The sequence below is a fragment of the Larimichthys crocea genome, chromosome XXIII, assembly GCF_000972845.2.
Source record: "Larimichthys crocea isolate SSNF chromosome XXIII, L_crocea_2.0, whole genome shotgun sequence".
Classification (NCBI taxonomy): domain Eukaryota; kingdom Metazoa; phylum Chordata; class Actinopteri; family Sciaenidae; genus Larimichthys; species Larimichthys crocea.
The window spans coordinates 5,504,255-5,524,894 of NC_040033.1; the positions used below are offsets into that span (position 1 = coordinate 5,504,255).

A 20,640-nucleotide genomic window follows, 5' to 3' on the forward strand; every position below is an offset into this window, starting at 1 on the left:
GGACGAGACCCAGCGCAAGATTCGAGCGTCAACCCGAAACTGTTCGTGCTTTGAGCAAACCTTTCTCCACGTAGTTCTTGGGCGCCCACTGTGGGTCTCCGTCAGCATAGGGGTCGCTGTACTGCACGACGGCGGCGTCCTCCTCCTCGTAATCGACCGGAGGAGGCGGTGGTGGCGGAGGAGAGTCGTCGAACATTGGCAAGTCATCTGGAGGCGGTGGTGGAGGTGGAGTGGGTGTATCTGCAACTGATAAACAGACACAGGAAGTCAGACTCAAAGCTTCTAAAAGGTTCATCACCGGTCAACGTGAGCCTGATGCTGGTGGTGGAGAGCGGCGGTTGAATCATGCAGAATTAATGAGAAGACATGCAGAAGATGGAAGATACTTAGGACTTCCCACTTACAAAGATGTGACATTTATGATCCTATTAAGGAGTTTGTGCTCCTCTTGTGGCTCTGAAACACTTTCCAGACATGCACGTGGTAAAAACTGGACTTCAACGATCTTCTGGTGATTATTTCATGCAGAGTCATGCTATTTAGTAGGTTACAGACTTGTATGATGGCATCTACATTGGAAAAAAGGTACGTGGACGCCTTTAAAATCAACTTTATCTAACATTACATTAACTTTGAGCCACCACAGGACTCTAAAGTTGCTTCCAGGTCAAAGAGTAAACTACCAAATAGCTGCTCAACTGTAATATTTGATGGTATTGCAGGTTTCAAACCAGTAGGTGGAAGCAAAGAGCCCCATCTTTCTTCAGCCCTGTGTTTGCAGGGCCTTGGCACTTCTTCCTTTTAAACATTATCATTCACCTCAGCTCAACCGTGCAGCTCTACAAGAACATTCAGCGCATGAATACCAAGCTTCAGTCAGCGTGACACTAAATAACAAAAAAGCTGAGTAGGTGGCGGCCATGACGAGGTCGCTTGGTTGCTATTGCACTGCACATATTTTTTAAAAATAAAGGGATTACTCTGGCAGCTTTGTGTTACCCCCTATTGTTACCAAGACACTAACAGAAAGAAGAAATGAATCCGTCTCCAAACAGCAGAAAAGTTACATAAATCATGAGGACACTCGACGATGAGACACATTCCTGGATTGGTTCATTGTTGCAAGAAGTTCGCATTAATTGTTCTCAAAGGACGGGGGGAGAGGGATGAACAAGCACGATGCATGCTGGGTGTTCTGGAAATGGGGAATGGTTGGCAGGCATCAGGAGGAAAGTATGTCTTAGCCTCTTCACTTACTGCTCTCCTGCATCCTGGCCACAAAGCCAGTCAGAGGTATCTGTGGAGTCAGCTGGGGCATGGGGGGAGGAGGAGGAGCGATAGACACTGAAAGCCAGCAGAGAGAAGACAGAAAAAAAAACATAGAAAGCCCATCAGTCACCAAGAACGTACAGAGGACAGTTAAAGAGTGCACCCCGATCCCAAGCAAACACAACATGGACACAAACACTGCAAGAATCGTGAGCTTGTACAGGACAGAGTGATGTGCAGCAGTGAGTTATCTGTTGTCTAGCTTTATAAATCCCAAATCTTTAACATTTCAAAGAGAAGATGATCAATTTATCGAAGCAATAATCATATTCCTTCACGCCGTCGTCTGTAGCCACAGCACGAATTGGACACAAATATAACGTGGGAAAGTTCACTGATGTCTGCGAGCATGATGAGATTTCACTTGGATCACCGAGGCCAAAAGGATCAGCATCGGATTATGTCTGATTTCTGTCAATCAGGCGTTTGCCTCTAAAGAAGTAAGAGCTGCCAACAACCAGAAGGAGGCACTGTTTGCCTTGGATGTCTATCAACCTCAACCCCAATCCCAGGCAAGCCTGCTGGACTCCCTTGTTCTAGGGAGAACTCCAGATCAATCAATCCTGAGTGAGGGACCTAAGCTCTGTGCATTGAGGCTGAGGATTGTCTTATAGATACGAGACACTAGAAACTCATTTACACCTGGTGTTAACATCTGGAAATCCTTTCTAAATCTACGAGCGCACACTGAACACGTTACGATTGGAATGCGATCGGCCACATCTGCGATCTGACCTCGACCAGGTGTAAACGCAACCCATACACTGCAACCACATCGGTCAGAAGTCCTTCCAGCAAGTTGAAAGGTCACCTGACTCCCTCAAGAAGTAGCAGTAGCTAACAAGTCTTGAAAACCCTGAAATGGTTATTTTAAAGGAGGTTCTCTTGACCTGGGGTCAATTGGACAATTTCCAAGACTTTAAATTATTCATGGGCTGGGTTGGACGTCATGATCCAGGCAATCCAGATGTAAATTTACAAACAGTACCTCACCTAAAATCCAGAGGATGCACAGAGAAATACATTTACGCCAACTTTTGACCATTCCTTTACATGAGCCCCAACATTGCAGCTACGCATTGTTGGCAGGCATCGTTTTTCTGCATTGTATCTGCTGTGAAACCCAAGGACGAGACAATCTGCATCAATACCAAAGAGTCAGATGAAAAAGCCTTAACCTGCAAGGACTTCAAGTAAAAGTCAATAATTCTGACATGAATGCGAGCTCGACCTTCATAAAGCAGTGACTCACTTGGAAACATGAAGTATTGGTCTGCGGTTACAAAGGTTAGCTTTCTTTAGTTTGTGCCTGTGCATGATTTAGTGAAGTAAAAACGTGACGTTTGGTGCTTCAGTGATCGATAAAGCGGGCTTGGACCGGAGACAGAAGGGCCTTACTTGAGTTCTGGCCATAGCCAGGAGTGCCTCCATTAATATGAGGCTGTTGTTGTTGTTGTTGCTGCTGCTGTAGTTGTTGTTGTTGCTGTTGATGCTGCTGCTGTAGTTGTTGCTGCTGCTGCAAGGAGAACTGGGAAGTGACCGACGGCGCCCGGCGGTAGGTGCCCGTGGCCGAAACCATAGAGACAGAGGAGTTGGAGGGGTTGTGCCGCGAAATCTGCCGCGAGATGGTTCCAAACTGGGACATTGGAGCGGGTCCCAAACCAGGCCCAGGGGCCACCACTAGAAAAACACCCAACGAAAGATAACCAAAGAGGGAAGAGCGGGGGGGTTAGATAGATAGAGGAGATGGAAAGGGGAAGGAAAAAAGCAAGCAGAACATGAATCATCAAGAAAATAAACAGATTAGAGCCCCACACCTCATCAAAAGGCAATCGATAACCAATCAAAAGGAAGCAGGTGAGCTAGGGAAGCAACACAGATTGTAAATTAATACAGTACAAACGTATTTCAAGAGTCCCGAGAGGTCATCCGAATGAATCTGAAGGGAAAGATCGAGTAAGCAGAAAAGAGAGCGGCAACAGAACAGACAAGAGCTGCCGGTAAAACGTAACGTCACATTATAAGTGATCGTGAATGATAAATACTGCTGAAATATGTGCAGTTTGTGTGTCACACGGGGAGGGAGAGAAGGGGTTAAAGAAAGCGTTTCCTGTTTCGCATTTCTGGATAACACGGCACAGTCTCGGAGGAGAGGCCCTGCTTTCAGATAGGGATGGGTGGAACCAGAGGAAGTGAGGCTTCAGAGGAACACAGGAGCAAACAAACTTCTCCATACTGTCACCGACAAGAAGTAATCATTAGCTGAAAAAAGCTGCACGTTGATGTTTGGGAGGATAAAAAACATGCTTCATCTTTCTCAGGATTGCAGTCGATCAGATAGAAGTAGCTGCTGTACAAACACACACACACACACTCATACACTCACAGTATTTAGTACAAATCAAACAGCTGGATGTTTTTCAGCCTTCCTGAGCTCTGACAGTAAATCAAAGGCGGTATCACTCTGTGTAAATTAAAGCTGCATCAGGTTTGAAGCACTCAAAGAGCTGCTTTTAAAACTTCGTTATTCAGAAATCACATTAGAGTCTAGCTGTCTCAGAAATGACTGTTAGCTCTGCTCGTTTTGTATTTCAGGTATCAATAAATCACCTAACGAGCAGGCAGAAGGTTTTATAACCGCCACATGGACTGGACTAATCGTTAATCCAGTAACTACAAGATAAATTCAAAGTAATGATTCACTAGACACTCATTACTAGGAAACGGTGATTAACTATGATAACGGGAAGTAACTGTGGCATCACCGGCTGTAATATAAATTACAGTATAACAGTTTTAAGGTGACAAATAATATACGAGAAGTTTAGAGTTAGTAGTAAGTTTATTTAGAAGAGGAACTAGCTGAACATGCTAACTGATATTAGCTAGGCTAAGCTACCAAAGTTACCAAATAAGCATGAATTTTATTATTTATTCTTCATTTATTCTGCATTATCATTATTATTATCAGTGTTTCTACATGGGAAAGTGGGTCAGAGTTAGTAGTAAGCCTGTTTATTTAAAGATAATAAGCATTAGAACATGCTAACTGATGTGAGCTAAGCTAACTTGGCTAGGCTAAGCTACCAAAGTTACCAAATAAACATGACTTTTATAATTTATTCTTCATTATTATTATTGTTATTATTATTATTATTATTATTATTATTATAATCAGTGTTTCTACATGGGAAAGTGGGTCAAAGTTACTAGTAAGCCTGTTTATTTAAAAGAGGAACTAGCTGAACATGCTAACGAGATAAGCTATGAGATAAGCTAACTTAGCTAGGCTAAGCTACCAAAGTTACCAAATAAACATGACTTTTATTATTTATTCTTCATTTATTCTTCATTATTATTGTTAGTGTCAGTGTTTCTACATGGGAAAGTGGGTCAAAGTTACTAGTAAGCCTGTTTATTTAAAAGACAGTAAGCATTTGGAACATGCTAATTGATGTGAGCTAAGATAGCTAAGCTAAGTCACCAAAAGACCAAATAAAAAGGTGATATTTGGTAACTTAGCCAGTCTGAGATTATTGGCGTGGCATGTTCTGTATTTTCTCTGAAATGTAATTTAAAATCTATCCAGTTTATATTGTTATTAAACTCAATTTTGAATGTATTAGCAAGCTAACGCTAGTTTTGTCAGTTGGTTACTGAAAATATTAAATAGTAACGATTAATATCCGCGTATGAACTAATTTGTGCGGTGCAACCTGTTTTAATTCAGTGCATGAACACTAAAACTAGGTTAATGTGCCAAAATGTGTTTTCTGGGTCGCAGGTTATTTCACCTGATGCAGCTTTAACTAAAAAAATCATTTAAAACAGTAACACACCTGTGTAAAAGAAGTCTCAAAGCCCTTAAGGTAAATTAATTGCATAGCCAGGAGGCCTTAAATTGTATTCTTAAATTTAGGTTGTAAAAGTTATGTCAATTATAGCCGACAGGTGCAATTAACTTTCGCCTCAGGTGATGAGAGACTTCTTTATTAGACAACCACAGCATATAATTGAAGAATGAGGAAGCAGAGCACCACCACCACCACCACCGAGGATTGAGACACCTGTTATTTATTGTGTGTAACCTGTTGTGTCTTCAACGTGTACATGTTTGTTCACACTGCAAGCAGGACGATCGGTATCAGCAGGTCATTTCCTACAGAGCTAAATAACCAGGGAGTCCTGCTGCTGTGCGGATGGACGACGATTAAAAGAAAGACTAATGCGACATGTCAAATTAAGTTTGGAGAACAGCTGTATCCATTGTTAAAGTGTCAGGTAAGCATTAAGTTGTGCCTATTTTCATTACCAGTACTTTTTCCCAGCAGCTTTGTTTACTCATCAATTTAAATGCAGCCTCATTATTTTGGCCTATTTCATACACAGAAATAACCAGATCTTCTTGCTTGCAGTGTGTACACACCGTCAGACACCTGCCACACTGTAAACACCCTCATTTGTGCGATCTCCAACCACGAGGCGCCCACAGTAGACCTGCCGATTATCCACCGCCGGAGAGGTCAGGAGCGGCGATCGTCCGAGGAGTCTCACCTATAGATGCTGGAGGTGGAGGTGGAGGAGGTGGTGGTGGTGGTGGTGGAGGTGCTGGCGGGCTGAACCCGGCCATGGTAGGAGGTGGTGGAGGAGCAGGAGGAGCAGGAGGAGGAGGAGGGGGTGGGGGAGGAGGCGCTCCCGGAGGAGCGGACATGGGCGGGACTAAAAAAAGGAGTGTTTAACATTAGTGACCATTTGGAGCCGGAGTCGGTCCTCGCTGTTACATAACACCACATCACTTTACTCAAGAGCGCTTCAGGACACACACACACACACACACACACACATAGACACATTTCTTTGTGGTATGAACTGAGTGTTTCCATGGCAACCGGCTTGCAGAGAAAGAGGGAGAGAGCTTTGGTTAGGCACTGAAGGTACAAAAAACAAAAAAACAAAAGCTGAACAGACAACCTTAAAATATTTCCTCTTCAACTCAAAACTTAAATTTATAAAAAAGTTGAAAGCAGTTGTATCTGTGTGTGTGTGTGTGTGTGTGTGTGTGTGTGTGTAATGCAGTACTATATGTAAACACGGGGGGCCTTACAAAGCAGCAGGCCTAACGCAGCTTGGCCTATTTACGCCGTCGGATAGAGAATCAGCTGTGCTCGGGACACAATGGGCCTCCATAATCCCTGTCTGGTAAACATAGGCTTTGTGTGTAGCGTAGCCTCACTTTCTGCAAATAGTACATTACATTTACACCTTGTCAAGTAATGCTTATTATCAGCATAAATGTGTGTATATTATTGAAAGTAATAACACTTGTTTTCTTGACATTTGTTGCTCCGGATTTCTAAATTATGCAGATTTTATGCACACATAGGCACGTAGTCGTAGTATGTAGCGTTGGGTAGTTTGTCTCCTGTTGAAAGTATGCACAAAGTAAACTCAGCGTAGTCTGTCAATGTTTAAAGAGCGTTATCTCTTTTCACACCGCTCAAACAGACCGGACGTCAACTGATAAAGAGTTTCCCAGTGCACAAACTGATTTTTTTTGGAGCATAAGTCACATTTTTTTGCTCTTGTTTATACTCAAAGTGTTTTTTTTCCAGGACAGTTTGGAGTTTCCAAACCCTAATGAACTGGTGATGTTGCAGCCGAGCAAAGCTCACCTGGTCCAGAGTTGGGGATGGAGGGTGTAGGCACGGCGATGGGAATGCCAATTCCACTGCTGCCGCTGTTCTCCCTGCTGCTGCTACCCCCGCTGCTTCCACTGAGGGAGGAGAGAGACAGAAGGGAAAGAGGACATCAGGTTTTTTTATTCAGGGCAACCTGTTCAGACTGCACAGCAGGTAACACTGCAGATATACAGACGCTGTGATGCTCGTGTCCTATTTAGACTGTAAATGCCTGTCCATATTTTCACTTCTTCTTCTTCTTCTTCTTGTTAGGACTGAGGCGCAGAGCGACACGCCCAGGTGAGCAACACATGAATCACTCGAGTGAAGTCAGCAACACGATAAAATATTCCATCTTTTTCAATGCAGAACGTCCTCAAAACACGTCAACCAATTTACAACCTTCAGTCAAATAATACGTTTTGATTTTATTTTGGCAGCTGACGTCCAAAACAAACGAGCGAATCCAAAACAAACACTTTGTCGTACGTGACGTGATCCTCTGCCAAACAGTCTATCCAAATGCTCGGCTGTAGTTTTTTTAGTGAATGAACTAAAAAGCGACAAAACGCTTAACACCTTTTACGAGAACGGTGATTCACACGCCGAGCTGAGGTGCAATTCCACATTTATCAAACATCTAACAATAATAACATTTATCAAGCAAAATTATCTCAGTTTCCTATCATCCTAACATTTAATATCTTCAGTTATTTGACCAAAAAAGTGACAATCAACAGAAAAGAAAATGAGTTGACCCCAAATTAATAGATTTAGGTTATTATAACGTGTGATATGTAAGAGTAAATAGATGTATAACGGTAGCTGAATAAAGTTTTGATACTTGGCGAGATGAATATTTTCTGAGATGGTACATAGTGTAAAAAGTTTGAGGACCACTCCTCTTAAAGGCTGCATCAACACTGCCCAGCTCTGCGGATAGACGACGTGGGAATGCAGCATGTGTGTCAGCTCTGCAGTGGCCTGAATAAGCGTCGTTTCACCCCGTGTTTGACCCCGGGGCTCGTACATCAATGCCCTGACCGACTAAACCTCCACCCCCCTCCCGCTCTCCCACTGGCCTTGATCCTCCTCGCTCCACCTTCCCCCCCTTCCTCTTTCATCCTCTGCTTTTCAACTGATCCCACTCCACAGCTCTCACCCCAAACATCTCTCGACCTCCTTCTTCTTCTCCTTCTCATCTCCTCAAGTGATTACCCATTCGTCTTTCGAACCCCTCGCCCGGCAGGATTCCCACCTCCCCCAACATTTCTTTATCCCCTTTCCTTTCCTTCCCCTCATCATCATCATCCTCCCCACCCTCTCCACCTCTCTGATCCACATCAGTTGAGCCCCGGGGCTCTTCAGGCACAACCGGCAGGGGTAACCCCGCTGAAGATTGTTGGTGGCAGCGTCTGCGGGGATGTAAAGGCTAAACAATATCACGTCATCCCTCTTTTGAAGTGAACGCCACACTTCACTCCCCCATCCGCATGTTCTGGATTGATCCGTCCTAATCCCTGTATATAACTCAGCCGTATCCTTGCTAACCCATTTATCTCTTGCCTTTCCTCATCCGTCAGTCTTTGTTTCAAAACATTCACTGAGCTCCATCTCTCCTGCTCCACCTCGCCCATTCAGCCTCTTTATTTGTGACGGGATGTGACGCCACATAAGCAGCACAGAGCTTCACCGAAGCTGAGAAATATTCGTTATTGAAGCTTCAGGCGTGCATAAATAACCAGAAACTGTGATCTAATGCAAAGTGGTTTCCGATCAGGGCTCTTCTCTTTTCAGAGTCTATTTTGAGACATTTACTACTCAGCTAAAAACCAAAAAAACATGCTGAGCTTGCGGACAGGTCACGATAAGGTTTGATGACAATTAAGATGATTAAAAAAGTAACAATCTGAACCAACAGCATTCACGGCTAATTGGCTAGACGGTTTGTTTTGCTGAGGTGGAAGTCTTCTCTTCAGTTTGTCCAGTTGGAGAAAGAAAGTTTAATAAAACATGGGGATTATTTCTCACAGTGTTGTTCTCTGTGTGAATTTATAATATGCTGGGAATGTTACTCATCTATTTCTAACCCAACCCACTCCCCAAAAAAAGTACCAATATACAGTAATAGTTATTTACGACACGACTGCCGAGAAGGGAAACGGGAAGTTAATACGAAATAAGCAAACTACGAATATAAAACTTTACAGTTAATATATTTAACCTGCATATTTGAAAAGCCTCATTTAAGTCTTTAAAGTCCAAAAAGACTTAAACTACTCCCACATGCCAAAGTTCTCATGATAAAAATGGAAATAATTCTTTATTTTTAATGTTTTAAAATGTTTTCAGTGAACTGTGAAGGCTTCAAACTGCTGCTACTCCCACCATGTAAGATGAACCGGCATGACTTCACGACTCTTTGAGTTATTTCTTATCCACCTTGCGAATATGAGCTGCTGTTTTAATGTGTGGTGCTGTACTTTTATTCAGCTACATTTCTTCTTCATCATGTCTTTGTCAGAGCGATCGCAGGACATTATGAGAAATAGATGGGCAACAAAAAAGGTCCCCGGCTTAATGCTGTAATTTATTTTTTAAATCTGCTTTAAAATGGACAAAGAAAGGATGAATGAGAGTATGAAGAGCTGACGGTTGTTGAGAAAAAGCAGCAAAGGCAAGTCTAATCCCTCCTGACATGACAAGATGATGAAGCTGCACGCGGTTATCTACTTCTTTCAGTAAATAATTCATGACGTGTTGATGTACGCTTCATCCGCAGAGTCGTCACTATCGTAAATGCTTGTTTGGATAGAAGAAGAAGAATCAAATTTGATCACCGAGCATACTAAACATGTTACCTTAAAACAATCATACCTGCATATGAGTAATGTCTCGCGCAGAGTGATGAGAGATAATAACAGGGAACATACAGCAGATGCCGATATTGAATTCAGACCTCAGTCGAGGATGGCAGAGACTGATGAGCTGAATAAGCACAGCCGACTTCAAGCCTGTGTAATCAAATAGTGACGGCACAGCAATATTAGCTGAAGCAGGGCGGGTGCATCTCGACTTTGAAGGTCTGACAGTGATGCTGAACGGTCAAAAGGATCTGCGTTTGTTGCTGTTGGCCCCAAAAACTTTAAACATTTGGAGCCAAGAAATTACAAAAATACCTGGAGAGGTTTTAAATCGATATGGGTGTATTCAGAGATCGGCCTGCCAAGAATTGTCGCAGGGTTGTCCGGCGGTATGTAGGGGTGAGGAGTCTTTTGTCTATTTGTGCATATAACCACTGTGAAATAATCAGGAAATAACTTTTTATTTCGCTGATTAACCGGTGTTATCGACGCGGGTGCTCCCTCACTCTCATTCACTGTCTTTGTCGCTCAACCACTACTTGCTCAAACCAAATTAAAACTTCTCTGTGTCATTATTTTGCAGCCTAAATTGTAAGTCAGACTCAGATTTAGAAGCTGGTACATGAAATAAACAAAGCTAGAACACAACAGGTAGATTTAGTTTAGTCAAGTCTCAGTTTCAGAGACATTTCAGGCCAACTGTGGAGAGATCTGACCGATCTAAGTGTCTGATCTTGGTCTTGATGTTGGGCTGTGTTTTTCCAAAATCAACTCCTCTGCTGCGTTTTTGGCGTACATCCCCGCAGCACCTAAAGCAGAAGAAAACACTGGAGGAACTTCTGTGTGAATAAGCAGCTCTGTGCAAACATAAACGAGAAGTTGGTGGCGAGGTCAGGGGGAAATTAGAAAAGTTCTGTAATATTTATGAGCATCGCAGTCAGCATAACAGGCTTTTTAGCTAATGAGGCGACTTCACTCACTCGTAACTCAAATTTGATGAAAGCGTCTCCGGCGTTTCCTGCGTGGACGTAACAATACTCGGAGAGTCGTGTTCAAGGGTTTCCATGCTGCAGTTGACTTAGAGGTTGTTTTTTTTTTGATACAGCACTTTATATCAGAGGCTTTTACAGATATTAATATCAGAGTGATTCAGGCCTGCGGTAAGAGACCCTCCAAGCCTGTCAGACAAATGCTGGATTTAGTGCATCGGGGAGGAAGAAGAGGTGCGAAAGCGTTTTAAACTGCTGAAGTCAGTGAAGAGATCAGAACTACCTGGCATGAAGGAGAACCGGTGGTTTGTAGAGAGATACTTTCCTCACATTACTGAGTGTAACACTATTTCCACATACTTTTCCAAAAATGAGGGAAAAAGAATGAAGCACTTGTATCGATCTCCAATTAAAAGCCGTGCAGATTTTCAGAGACTTTCATCCGCGAAGTTTGCCGTGCAAATTTTTATCTCAAACTTAAAACATATCAGCGGTGTCTGGCTATCAATTTGATATAAAAAAAAGACAACACTGACTCAATATAATCTCCTCACTTGAAGCTATTTATCTTGTTTATATGCTACGTTTTGTACACATCAAGTCCTCATTGGTGTATTCTCTCTTTGCATTTTGTACGAGGTGTACTGCAAGTTTATATTTCTGTATCGCAGTTCTTCTACCACAATCACTGCAGGTCTGTTTTAGTGAAGGGATTCATCCTCTGTTGCTCTTTCTGCACTTTTTTTTTTTACTTTATTGAATTTTTTCAGAGAGTCTTAGGTTATAAAAATAAACCTGACTTGACTTGGCATGTCTGACTGTGTGTGTGTGTGTGTATTGATCTGGTACTGTAGCTCAAAGTATCTCAACTAATGTAGATATGCATGTGTCCACAAAGAAATGTGAGCACAAGTCATCGTGTCTCTGCGTCTTTATTAGTGTCTCTATCGACAAGTTTATTTCTTATTTTTCTTTTTGTTGAATCATTTAGTCTGTTAAAAACATTATAAGCCTCAGAACTCACCAGTTAACAGCACATAAATGCTTCACAGAGTTCAACTAGCAGACACATCTTAATGTCAACTGCTCAGACGAGACTGCATGAATCAGGCCGTCATGGTTGAATTGCAAAGAACTGCAAAGAAACCACGACTGAGGAAGACTAACACCAAAAAAGGACATCAGGTTTGAGATGTTCGGTCGTGCCCGACATGTTTTCGTGAAACGCAGAGAAGGTGAACGGATGGTGTCTGCATGTGTGGTTCCCACTGTGAAGCCTGGAGGAGGAGGAGTGATGCTGTGGAGATGTTTTGCTGGTGACCCTGTTGGTAATTTATTTAAAATTCAAAGCACACTTAACTAACCGCAGCAATCTGCACTAAGTAAGCTTCTGCTTTATGGGACCAGACCAGTGACTGATTATATCAAGCTCATAAAGCCCAACATGTCCAAGACGGTAAGATTTCAGTATATCCTCACATTTGAGACGCTGATACCCGACTTAAAAGATTAATCAGTTAGCAAAATAGTCGATTAATAACCTCAGCACTAGTTTGTGCATGTGTGACCGACTTTTCTTATCTACCTGTGTGTGCGTTGTCTCTGGTTGAGCGACGCCGTGCGTCCCGGGCTGTGCTGCTGGCCGCTTGCTAGCCGGGCGGGGCTGGTCATGTAGTCGTTGGGCACCGTCGGCGGCTTCACCGGCTCCAGGGTCTTGTAGGACGTGTTGCGCCTGAACCGAAAGGCAAATAATAAATAAATAGATAAAAAAGGACGAGAGTGATGATAATTCTGTGCAAACCCAAAAAAAAAAAAAGGTGAGGCAGTGCTCACTAGAGCGTCCAATCAGTTTGCCCAGCTGGGCGCTGTGTGCTACAGGCTGGAAGTTTACCCTTGAAATTAATATCTGATTAGTGTCGGTGACTGCTGCTGAGCATCAGGCGACAAACAGGGTTCAGCAGGGCGTGAAACATGTCCGACAACAACATACAAGTTCCAAAACTTTTCTTGTTACTGAATTTCTCTGAGTTCTTTTATATCGAACCACAAAACACGACAACAGAGTTAAAATCATAAAGTCCTGGAGCATCTTGATCTGAGATTTATTGATTTAAAAAAGCACAAATGCCAAATAAATAAATAAACATGGCACGTACTCCAACTGCATGTTCTTTGATCGCCCCCGCAAACCAAATTTGCACTCAGTGTTTCATAATTAAAAGGATCAGTCCTCCTTTCATGGTGACTGAAAGAGAAATCTTACCCAAGCGTGCCACGCCCTGACATGGGCGGGCTCGGCGGCTTCTGCGTCGGCGGATTGGTCCTCGATAGTGTTCCTCCTCTGATTGACTGATTGTTCCCATGTTGCTGTGGTTAGAAGAAGAAGAAGAAGAACCCAGAGACGCTTATTTAACAAACGAATTCCTCTCAGACGACGACAGTGTGGGCGAGGACTACCCGGTGTGACAAAAATCAAAATATTATAGGCTGCCCAGATGATTCAACGGCACAGTCATGCATATTTGAGCTGACGGTTATGTAATGCCAACCCGGCTTGTGTTTAACTGAAGTCACAGGCTGCTTGCTGCTGATTGCAGGTTAGAAAACTGCAGGTTGTTTCAACAAGGCTTCTTGCAAAACATCTTAACAAACTGCCAAGAAACTGAAAAAAACTGAAGCCAGTGTTGCAAATTCCACATAATTCTTTACAGTATATGCTTTATCTGGGAAGCCTATAAGGAATTTAAAATAAACTACAGGACAACTACACAACATGTAAAGTAAATGACAACATACACAGTTGGTAAATTAACAGGGAGGATGTTACAGAGCCTCAAAATGAGCTCCGGGGCTAAGAGGACTACAAGTACAGGGCTGTTAATGGGAGTAACACGGGGAGTAACAACGATAACCACATGTATAGAGGGGTTTGCTGTGAAAGGGAGTTGTACAGATCTATCAATAATACATGATAGTAAAAGGGGGTCATGTGACAAACCACACTTACCTTGGCTTTTAGCCACTTATGTGGGCGAAGAGAGAGAAAGAAAAAAACAGAAGAGAGAGAGAGAAAGTCAAAACGACCATGTCTGAACGGATCAGTAAAAGTCAAAGTACAGGCGAGGAGGAGAAAAATGACTCCTCGTTGTATTTACACTGAGTAAACATTTAGCGAGACCCGGGCAGGTCAACTCATACTACCGAAAGGAAAACACAGCGGCTCTCTTTTTACTTACAGTACCACACCCAGTGCCACAGTCAGGCTGGACGTAAACTGCAGCGTCTATTGAGCACAAGTGAAACAAGTCTTATCTCATAACAGGGCGTCTGAGACTAAAGGATTTATCTCTGTGCATAAAAAAAGCTGCGTCTAAAGAGCTTATATGTGAGCGCTCGATTGATATTTGTGCGTATTAGTAGTTTTAGATTGTCACATTACTGCCCGCGATGAAGAAACCACCACGTGTGGGGGCCGATGTCAAAGAGAATATAGAGCCAACATAGCAGTGGGGTTTGACAACTGCAGAGTCAAGTGGCTCATCTATAATGCAGCTTCCCCTGTGGCCTTTGCAGAAAGCATTGTAGCATCATCACAAGACCACGAGCAGAAAGAAAGAAAGAAAAGAAAGAAAGAAAGACATTGAAACCAGAAGCAAATTCAAGGCACAGGTTGGTACGAAGTGATCTCGCACGGCAGATTTCACGTTCAGATTTCACTCTCCTCAGGTTATCAAGAGCTAGACGAGATTTAATTCACAATCTGGGTCATGCCAAGGCCTACTACTGCCTTCGCTTATCTTCCTGGATCTCTGCATCTCTGTTTTTACTGCACAAACCAGCTTTGGAAATACTTGAGTAAAGTCCAAGCTGAATAACCGACAGACAGGTTCAGATTAAGGTCATTATCAAGTCCGAAAAGGCTTAAGCGTGTCAGGCTGAACATTTAGAGCAAAGCAGTCTGTCGGGTCAACGTTCAGTATAGAGGACACTTCCTCCTGAGGTCAGTCACCAAGGATACGTCCTAAAAAATGTAGTTGTGACTCATGCCGGTGACTAATCGTATTTAAAATTATAATCCTTGAGGCTTTCGAGGCATCCGAACCTGTTTTAACGCAATTTGTGGTCAGCGTTTTGGTCATTAAAAAGGTCCAGTGTGTAGAATTTAGTGCCATCTAGTGGTGAAATCTCAGATTTTAGCCGACTGAATACCTATCACCTCACCCTCTAGGTGCAAGCGTGAAGGAACAGTCAGTGACTGATGCGAAAAGGTCTTACGTAGATCCAGTGTTTTGGGATACTGTAGAAACATAGTGGTTCAAAACATTACGATTGTTATATTCCAGTGATTATACACTAATGAAAACATATTTATGTATATCATATTTCATTTCTGTCAACAGATCCCCTTAAATGTTACACACTGGACCTTTAAATGTATTCGATTCTGTAAGTGGATAGTGGCGCCACTAACCATGCCGGATTAGGATTGCTTCATTTTATCTCACTGGATAACAGGACATGATGAACACCATGTGATGTGATCAAAAGCTCCAAATCAGCTACTAAACGGCCCTTTGAGGAGAGATGAGTCACAGTGAGGTTTTGTTCTGGCTCAAGATTTTAAAAATACCACAACATCATTGCACAATAGTGTCAAATTACTGAAACCGTCGTGCATCGTGGCTGCTATAGTCTATTTTAAGAACATTACGTATTACTCCCTTGGCCTAATCTCGATGGATTTCCTCCTTTCAAACGTCTTTATGCTGCGTTTAGTTAGTGAATGTGATGAAGAGCACACGTACACTCCAGCAGCACTCCTCTCATCTATGCATGTCGCAGCCCAGAGAGCCGATCAATACTCGGCATCAATATTCCATATTAAATCATATAGTATCCTATGATGGCTGCTGTCAGACCGCAGGCTTGTATAGAATATCTATAGGCACGGTTTACTTACTGACCAGGATCGATACTTTAATGGGAGTTTAAATCACGTCTATTGCCTCGAGTTAGCTGTGAAACTGGCTGTGAGTGTTTGCAGTGGCTTAAATGTTGAATTGGCCTTCGCGTAGTTTGTATAATTAAAACACCAAAGTCTGAGCTGTGATACAGAGAAGAAACATTACATGAAATCCCCCTGATTCCTCTCTGAACACAGCAGCATCGTATCAATAATATGTACGACCTCACATCTGATAGATCGGCGCGTTCCTGCATCTCAAGGCGTGCAGACGATGACATGATGCTTTTTAGCTTTAATATGAAAGATGATATTTATTCTTCCAGTCAGCTGATGTTTAATCTAGTCAGCGGGGCTTTCAGGAACGCACGGGCACGGACGTCGGGGCGTCTGAAGTTAGATTGCAATCCTTTTGATATTTTGTGTTGTGACAGTTTATGAGATTAGATTAAAGGGGATAGTTTGAAAGTCACTCTTCTCTTAAGAATTCAGTCCTGTAGCACACCAGAAACAGAAATTCACAAAACTGGAGAGAATTTAATTGGAAGAATCGTTTCTCTGTCACACCTAACGTGAAAGATAAACAGCTCTTAAGGCAGCAAAAACAAATCAAGATGCAAATCATGCACGCATTCTGTGGCGTTGCCTAAAAGTAGAGCCATGAGAAAGAAATGCAGTATTGAATTTTGGGCAATAGCTAGTAGGAAGGCCATCACGAGAAAATCAAGTCAGTACTTAGATAGTAGAGAGTACAGATGTTGGAAAGAAAATGGATTATAACTCACAATACATCTCTAAGAGTGAAAGAAGATGTGTAGGAAAATGGATTAGGTTTAAACATGAAGACATCATCAACACAGAGCACTTCATTTCCCAACTCATGTTCTTGTTCTTTTGAAATTCCAAACCAGGGTTTTAAACTTTTCACTGTTCTGCACTTTAAAGTCTGTGTAAAGGCAATTCTCCTTTCAAAATACATTAAATGTGTTGGAAAATAGTTGCTGCAAACACGTCTCTGGATTTTGTGGGCGGTACTTAAATGGTGGCTTGATGACACGCTGAGGCCACCCTGAGCAGAGAGATAGAGATGAATTCATCTCGGGTCAGAGTGTTTCAAAGTTTGTCATGTCATTTTCTGAACTCATCTGACACGTTTCAGTCGCTTGCAGGGAATGCAGGGCATTCAGAGGACACGCTCCTACAGTCCTGGAGCTGAGAATTAATTTTTACCTGATTTTTACCTAATTTCACAAACTTGTCGATAGTTGTAATCATTTAAATTTGGCTGGGTGGTTAATAAGACTTTCTTCTTTGGTCTGACAAACTCTTTCTTTGTCTTTTCACGTGTTTTCAGCAACTATTTTCCAACATATTAAATGTAAAATGTAAAGTGGTTGCCTTGCTGAATAAGAAATGTTTCTTGTACGTAATACAACAACCTCTTCACACACTTTTAAGTACATAATGTTCACAACAAGCACGATAACCTGGTGCTGGGGTCGTGGGAAATAAAAACCCAAAAAAACGCTTCACTCCCCGTTAGCCATCACTGCTGTTCCCCAATGACGGACGGGTCCAGTGTAATTCCCTCCACAGTAAATCGAGAGTGACAATACGGGATGGTAATGGCAGGCCTCTAATCCAATCTGTCTGAAAGCTGCGATTGATTGGCTGATTGATGAAGCGGAGGACGCTCGAGTGGGGAGGATGGAGATCGCAAAAAAATGCCCGCAGCCGTCAGGAAATGATGTCATTACCGCTGCTATCAGGACGACCCAGTGACCCCTAAAGCATGGCCTAATAGCACAGGAAAATGTCACACTCGTCAGTGTCTACTCGGGAGAGTAAATCAGCTCCAGCTCGAAGCTTTTCAGATCGCACTGATGTGAGAATAAACCTCAAATCTAATTGTAACATCATCATTCCTCTGCAAAGGTTTGGAGAAACTGGAGAACGCGATTACGAGGGCGGTCTGGGCCTAAGTGCCTTTAAAAAAAGTCTCACAAAATTTGTCTCCGCTCGCCACTTCCACAACGCTCTAAGAATAGAGCTGTTTTCTGAAACCTATATGATGTAATCGCGTTTTTTTTTTTTCTTCTCCCACCCCCAACCCGTTCCCACCAACCCACACTGAAACATATTCCTGTAGGTTCAGGAGGGGTGCTTTCTGAAGATGAAAGAGAAAGCACAAGAGATGCGAGCGTGAGCGAGAAAACGAGTCAAAGTGGGAGAGAGTGAGAGGAGAAGGAGGGAGATGGGAATACCTCTGGCAAGAAAGAGAGGAGGGGGGGAAGGGAAGACAAGTAGATATAGTAAAACAAGAGAGTGGAAGAACAGAAGCAGAGATAAAGTAATGGACTGAGTGTGGAGAAATCTGATCGGGTGTAAAGCAGAGGAAGTCAGGAAAGTCCGCTCACCTTGACGCCGTGGCCGACGTCGTCCAGTACAGTGTAGTCAATGGGCTTCCTGATGTACCTGACCGGCCGCTCCATATTAGCTGGCGCTATGATCTTATGGGTCCTCGCCGTGTTCTTGTTGGTGGTCAGGATCCCAATCTCCCTCCTGGCCACTTTCTCTTTATGAATGTCCACCGTCTGTAAAATGACACAGTGCGGAGGAGGAGATGTGATCGATGCCAAAGTGGAAAAACCAAGAGTCACACAACACAACACAACACAACACAACACAACACAACACAACACAACACAACACAACACAACACAACACAACAGGGACCTCTGGGATTGAATGAACTCATCATACAGCAGCTTAAGACGGGTTAATTAAATCACGAGGCTTTGCTTTTCATCACCGAGGTCGTAATCTTTTTACAACAGTCAATGCACACTAATAAAATCGATTGTGGCTGAGCCGAGGTCCTGCACAGAACAATGACCGAGGCATGTGCATGCACAGAAAAAGTGAAGACGATGTGAGGTGATGAACTCAAAAAAGAACGCTGCGATAAAATGAGGTCTATTGTGTATTTATTCTCAGAGATTAACAGAAAAAATGTCTCTTTCATCTTCATTTTGCAGAATATGAAAATTGTGATGCATAATTTATGCTGCAGGAGAGTGTTTTTAACTGTAATTGCACGAATGTTAGATTAATTATCTAGTGCCATTTATAAATACTAATTACTTTAAAGAGGCATTAGGAAATCTACTGTCTTCAAATACCAAAAATAACTAATGCTACCCTTTAAATGAATGGTGCATGTTTGCAGCCAGGGGTTTGATGATAAAGAATACTGTATTGTGGCTTGAATGAAGCAGTGGATCCAAAGTTTTTGTACTTGATCGCTGTCCGTTCATACTTTCATTTGTGGACACAAGGTGAATCTGTGTCAAACAAACTTTCTGTTGATAAGAAGCCTTTATTTATCGCTGGCTCCTGATGACTGTTTGTTCACAAAATATTACGTAACACAGTTTTAATCACTTGGCAGCCAAAGAGGGAATGCCTTGGAGGAAGTCCTGTTGATTACTATTCATTTAATTACCAAATAATCGTAAACTAACTATGTGATGGTGACCCCAAAACAAATAAACATGTTTACAGCCTGGTACAAAAAACAGTTTGATCTCTATAGCTAATTTCTCCAAATTATATTAAGTCTTACAGTTATGTATAATTGCTTTAATTGACAGGTGAGTGCCATTACAGATGGCTTGTTTAAACACCCAGGCGTCATTTGGCCCACGTCTTTGCCAATTTTTAGATTAGCCAGGAGGCATAAGTACCAACGACCAGTGCCAAAGATTTTGAGCTTTAAAACGGCTCTTCAGAAACATGTGGGTGATGTCTTCCATACACTGTCCATTCTTTATACTGTTGCTACACTTTTCATTTAACTATTTAATTATTCAGTCTATAAAATGTCGTGAAAAAGTCCAAGGTGACGTCTTCAAATCACTTGTTTTGTCTAAACCAACAATCCCAGATTCAGAGGCATTACATTGAATCATAAAAACAGCAAATCCTCACATTTGCGAAGCTAAAGTCAAACAATATTTTACATTTTTGCTGAATAAACGATCAATAGATCAATATTAAGTTGATATTTTCTGTCAGTCGGCTGTCATCAAGGCAGCTTTCAAGTTCAAACACCACTGTCAAACCTTCGACACAGCTCTGCATTTCTATTCCCTGCTCTCCGACCAAAAACCGAGAGGAGCCCAGGAGCAGCTGCCCTTCCTTTGAGAGATGAAAGGCTGCAATGTCTGCTGAGGGCAGACCAGTAAAACGATGGTCTCTCACAAGAGAGGGGGGGAAGGAGTCAGCGACCAGCGCCAACAGAGGATTCCTTTCATGCCACGGGGATCTGGAGCTGGACTGAGCTCTGTCTCTTTATGCTGCACTGTTCCACTGCACGGACGACTTAGCCTTCAAGGATCACTCAGCCCAGAGTTGAGGGAATCAACAACACTGGTTGACTTATATATAAAGCCCAGTACAGGACAGTCAGTGCTGACATCCCTGGAAAATATCAAGTCAAAAGACGAGGTATAGACCTGAGACAAGCTCTAGTATCTATAAAAACATCTTACAGGATATAAGAAAGTGGGCTGCTCATACATAATTGCTTCTACAGAGACTTCCCATGCAAAGGGACAACATCGGTTCTCTTCCAATACTTTTTGTGTCTCTTTGATTTAAGAGTGATGACGGTAGTCTTTGTTTTTAACCTGAGCTGGGTTGCCAAAACATGAGAGGCTCTTAAAGTCTTCCCAATGAGGTGACCGAACTGAGCAAACACCAGCGTGTAAGTCCTCCACTACAATTGGAAGTGAGCTAATAACTTAACTACACAG

At 42.6% G+C, this 20,640-nt stretch overlaps 1 protein-coding gene across 10 annotated transcripts in view; it reads right to left on the reverse strand.

Moving 5' to 3' along the window:
* abi1a (abl-interactor 1a) overlaps positions 1-20,640 on the reverse strand; it is a 47,522-nt gene that overhangs the window by 805 nt on the left and 26,077 nt on the right. The window contains exons 3-11 of one of the 10 annotated variants that reach the window (XM_027273978.1): positions 18,241-18,417; positions 13,868-13,882; positions 13,124-13,227; positions 12,446-12,592; positions 7,002-7,102; positions 5,884-6,048; positions 2,728-3,009; positions 1,258-1,344; positions 61-246 (exon numbers count right to left, since the gene is read on the reverse strand). In XM_027273978.1, coding sequence (XP_027129779.1) covers positions 61-246; positions 1,258-1,344; positions 2,728-3,009; positions 5,884-6,048; positions 7,002-7,102; positions 12,446-12,592; positions 13,124-13,227; positions 13,868-13,882; positions 18,241-18,417 — 1,264 coding nt within the window. The remainder of the gene's footprint in view (positions 1-60; positions 247-1,257; positions 1,345-2,727; positions 3,010-5,883; positions 6,049-7,001; positions 7,103-12,445; positions 12,593-13,123; positions 13,228-13,867; positions 13,883-18,240; positions 18,418-20,640) is intronic. The other 9 variants (XM_027273980.1, XM_027273979.1, XM_027273981.1 and 6 more) reach the window with 9 other exon arrangements.